This window comes from Plasmopara halstedii (genome assembly GCF_900000015.1).
Source record: "Plasmopara halstedii genome assembly, contig: Scaffold_444, whole genome shotgun sequence".
NCBI classification, from domain to species: Eukaryota; Oomycota; class Peronosporomycetes; order Peronosporales; family Peronosporaceae; genus Plasmopara; species Plasmopara halstedii.
The window spans coordinates 873,967-878,486 of NW_020187364.1; the positions used below are offsets into that span (position 1 = coordinate 873,967).

The 4,520-nt window shown below is 45.4% G+C and overlaps 2 protein-coding genes across 2 annotated transcripts in view; both read left to right on the forward strand.

Moving 5' to 3' along the window:
• Positions 1–1,577: 1,577 nt before the first annotated feature.
• Positions 1,578–3,086, forward strand: PHALS_10131 (RxLR-like protein; the record flags this gene model as incomplete). Its single annotated transcript, XM_024725501.1, has 4 exons — positions 1,578–1,904; positions 1,973–2,084; positions 2,168–2,367; positions 2,430–3,086. The coding sequence occupies 4 exons, from the start codon at positions 1,578–1,580 to the stop codon at positions 3,084–3,086; spliced, it is 1,296 nt and encodes a 431-aa protein (XP_024576272.1).
• Positions 3,087–3,115: 29 nt separating this feature from the next.
• Positions 3,116–4,520, forward strand: part of PHALS_15412 (uncharacterized protein) — a 1,406-nt gene continuing 1 nt past the window's right edge. The window contains exon 1 of the mRNA XM_036407418.1: positions 3,116–4,520. This exon is cut by the window's right edge and continues 1 nt beyond it. Coding sequence (XP_036263124.1) covers positions 3,700–3,885 — 186 coding nt within the window. The 5' untranslated portion in view covers positions 3,116–3,699 and the 3' untranslated portion in view covers positions 3,886–4,520.

Below are 4,520 nucleotides of genomic sequence, written 5' to 3' on the forward strand. Positions count from 1 at the left end.
TATATATTGTAGCGGTCTGATGAACCGCTGTGTTCCTTTGAAATCAATTTGAGGTGGCCTCGTTATGGTGAGGGATGAGCTGTGGATACAGATCAACTCGCTAATATCAGCCCAGCTACACCTCGTAGCAAGAAATCAAATTATATTTTGATGAGATGGGGCACCATGCTCCAGCACGCATGCTATAATTTAAAGCCAGAATATTCGAAAGCAACATGCCGATGCTAGAGGCGAGCAAAACATACAGGATAATGGAATATAGGAAAAGGTCTTGTTATTGCTGTTGGCTTACTTACATGTAGTGCCTGTGAATTACATGACTTAATTACGTTCACGCTTTATCGCACCGCTCCAGACGTAGCAAGCAAAAAAGGGGTTGAGTGACACTCCTGACATCCGAATGAAATGAATTCCGCGTCATACACGGACATGCAACAGCCGTATCCTGGTTCAGCTCCTACGAGCCAGTCGGCTTTGATGCGCTTTGTTGGACACGAAGCAACGTCTCCATTGCTGAACTACATCTAGATTGGTGCTGTGATATGGTGCTGGTCCGATCAGAAACCCTAGGGCATTCAGTGCGATAGCGTCCCTCAGAGAGCATCTGAGATTTGCTCCAGAATGGTACCGGTTGTACGACGAAAATCTTGGATATACTTTACTATTGTGCACGTACACCTTTCACTTCCGTTGAATTGTCAGATGTTCACCTAGTATCCGCATTTATGAACATGATGGAGTTCCGTAAAGCAGAGGTCCGTGGTACTTAGTCTCACGTCAAACGAACACAGACAGCTCTAATATCGGATATAGTAAAAGTATATATTTTGTACCAGTTTGAGATGAAAAAAATTAAACATAGCTCTTGAGCTCCTAAAAGATCGCTTACGGAACCTACTGACACAAACTTTGTACATTGTTTACTTATTTGAGTCTCCCCTTCCTCTGTGCAAGGTACACGACAATCGTTGCAGCTCGGTAATTCTGACTTTCCAATAGTACTACATTAGTAGTCTGCGCAGCACTCGTTTGTATGTTTTCTTCACAAATTGTGCAGATTTTCATTACAATCTCTGCATTTACTATAAGAAGCTCGATCTCATGTTCCTGAATTTGACATTTTCTTTCACATGACTGATTTCGGCGGAGTGTGGAGATGAATTTTATATGACGAGCATGTCTTGAAATGCTGCTTTTGACTAAATAATTTGACAGCATGCTGTGATACTTTAAGTACTGTAGCAATATTAGCGGACATTCATCTGCATTCGATAGTACGCGGGGATCGTCCAAATCCAATTTTATTGTTCTCGAGCTTTCCAAATTCTACAGGTCCGAAATGCGAGGGGCACTGCTCGCGCCGCTTAATTGAGCTCGTCTGCATTATAGGCTGTACGAATGCATGATGCCACCAATTGAGAGCTTTCGTCTGCCGCAGACAGATCTGCTCGGCTTCAAAATTCTCTCTTGACACGACGATACATGAATAATATACTGTAAAAAAATATTTCTTTGCACACCAACCGAATCATTTGCATTTTAGAGCTTAACTTGCAATGACTGGACATGATAGCAAAATGTCGACCTCTTTGGCCCTGGGTGTCGGCCTGCTGGCAACTTCCATGACGCTTATTACAGCAGGTAGCGCGGGTCTCGTGGGCTTCATGCTTGGCCGCCAGATTCCGCAGCAGGTGGAGAATGCATCTCAAGAAAAGCGTAGGAGCACTTCAGTTGACCAAGAGCGAAAACGTCGACTGCGCATACCCAGCGGCACCGCCAGCGAAGACGTAAAAATCTCGGACAAGAAGGCCATTATGGACGTGCGTATCTCAGGAATTCGGCCGCTCATCCCGCCGGCAATTTTGCTTGAGGAAATTCCACTTACCACTAAAATTGTGCAGACGGTAGGCTGACCTGTAACAATATGGACTTTAAATGATAGTGACAATTGGCTTATTGTCCGTTACTACAGATTAATCGTGGTCGCCAGGACTTGGCAAATTGCCTACGCCGTCTGGATGACCGCCTTGTGGTGGTCGTAGGCCCTTGCTCTATTCATGATACGGACGCTGCCATGGACTACGGTAACGAATCAATACTCACGTTTCCATGGGGGATATAAGCTAAGTGTTGTTTTTACTTTGACGGTATGGGTCACACTGTGCAGCCAAGCGCTTGATGGAGCTCAAGAAAGAGTTAAACGAAGACCTTCTCATTGTAATGCGCGTATATTTCGAGAAGCCTCGCACGACGGTCGGCTGGAAAGGTCTGATTAATGACCCGGATCTTAATGGATCATTTAATATCAACAAGGGTCTGCGAATCGCGCGTGAATTGCTGGCTGCCATCAATGAGCTAGGCCTGCCTGTAAGCTCAAACGTATTTTCTTCATGATCTAGGACTGAACACTGTTTATGCCATAATGATAGGCTGGCTGTGAGTTCTTAGACACCATGTCACCGCAATTCATCTCGGACTTGGTTAGCTGGGGTGCCATTGGAGCCCGTACCACCGAGTGCCAGCTACATCGCGAATTGAGCTCAGGTCTGTCAATGCCTATTGGTTTCAAGAATGGCACGGGTGGAGATTTGCAAATGGCCGTGGATGCTGTTGTAGCCGCTAAACATCGGCACTGTTTTTTGAGCGTCAGCTCGCAAGGTCTGGCCGCGATAGTTAATACATCCGGCAACGACACGTGCCATTTAATCCTCCGTGGTGGCAAGTCGGGACCAAATTTTGAAAAGGAGCACGTGGATGACGCGTGTACTCTTATGCGTAAGGCAAATTTAGTGGACAATGTCATGATTGACTGTTCGCATGGCAATTCGCAAAAGAAACACAAGAATCAAGTGAAGGTAGCGGGCAACATTGCAAACCAATTGCGCGCCGGTGACGACCGTATCATTGGCGTGATGTTGGAGTCGAACATTGAGGAAGGAAATCAATCGCTTACCCCAGGACAGCCTCTTGTGTATGGCAAGAGCGTAACTGATGCTTGCATGGGCTGGGAAACCACTGTTGACGTACTGCGCGACCTGGCCGGTGCTGTACGCGAGCGACGGGCTCATAGTCACCTGAAGGTGTAACAATATTCGTAATTGCTGAAACCTGATAAAATCATGCTATCAGTTGCAAAATGTCATCGACATTGAAGCAGAAAATACAGCAAATTCATCAAATCTCTTGTTTTAACTACGAAATCATCACCCATCAGAAGTAGAGATACGATGTACAATGTTGCTTTGAAGTGATTATTGACATTATGGCGAGTGCACCACATCTCCACGTCAAAGGCATTGATAGTCCCCCTCCTGATTGCAAGTTATCCACAACTTGAAAACTTTGACATTTACGACCAAGAATACCTTAAAAGATCTCCAACGTACCAACACAAAACAAGATTGCGAGTCGCAGCACGATCGTTCAAGAAATATAAGAGGAAAAGGGCATTATGTGGGATCGCCTGAATATCGCCTGCAGCGCGAGAATGCAACACTATCATAGCAACAGCGATCGACTAGTTAGGCATCAATCTAGCCTTTCAGATCACCTCTTGAAACGACATTGAGTGATGCAGCAAAGTTTATCCAGCATCGAGCGCATCTTCAATAAACTTCACTCAAGGTGATACAAGTTCAGAGCAAAATTGTTCAAGAGGTAGTGGAGACTTCGTTAACAAAGCACTGGCATATACGAAGCATGACCAGGAAAAGCTGTTTGCTTATTCGTATTCGAAGGCTGCTACTTCTGCATACTTTTGATGATATTCCGCTCCACCTGCTCTTGTACCGTTTCGGACTAGCGTCAGGTCTTAAACTCCTCACATGGCAAAGCTGTCTGTTAGTTCAAAAGACAATGTCTTCTTCCAATCCATCCAAGTCGTGACGTCTGATCTGCAAATTCTTTCTCTGTACGCTAGCGACGACTTTGCCACGTGTCCGCTTCCTGTTGTTACGTTGCACTGACAGCACATACTTTACCCCATGAATCGCTTTTGAACTAGTGACCAGAAAATCAATCAAGCTCATGCACATGTATCGATAATTTTGTCGACCCGCCGATTGACGTGATCAACTGTTCTAAGTAGTTGCACGCTGATAGCTCACCCAAATTAGCTGATCCAGCCAAAGTTTCGTCAATTTCGGGTCGGATAGAGTCCATGAGTCTTAAGCAGTGTAGACTTCAATAAGTACGCTTGTCTGCTTTTGCGAGGAATTTTCAATATCGGTACACAACATTCGATTCGATTCGATTCGCCGCCTCAGCACTTTGTGTCGTTAATGGCCTCGTGACTGAGTGGTACGTTTTTCGCTCACGGTGCGAAAGCCCCGGATTCGATCTCCGGCAAGGCCCAGTTGATGCTGACCATTATGAGAAGTTTATGGAGAACTAACGTAACTCAGCACTCTATGTCGCTTCGTGTGGTTTGTAAACGTTTCGGCACAATGTTAATGACCGAGCTCTGTTGGACTTTTAACTAGCTCGATACGCTTCCTATGCGCAAGAGTGCTGAGGTAAGG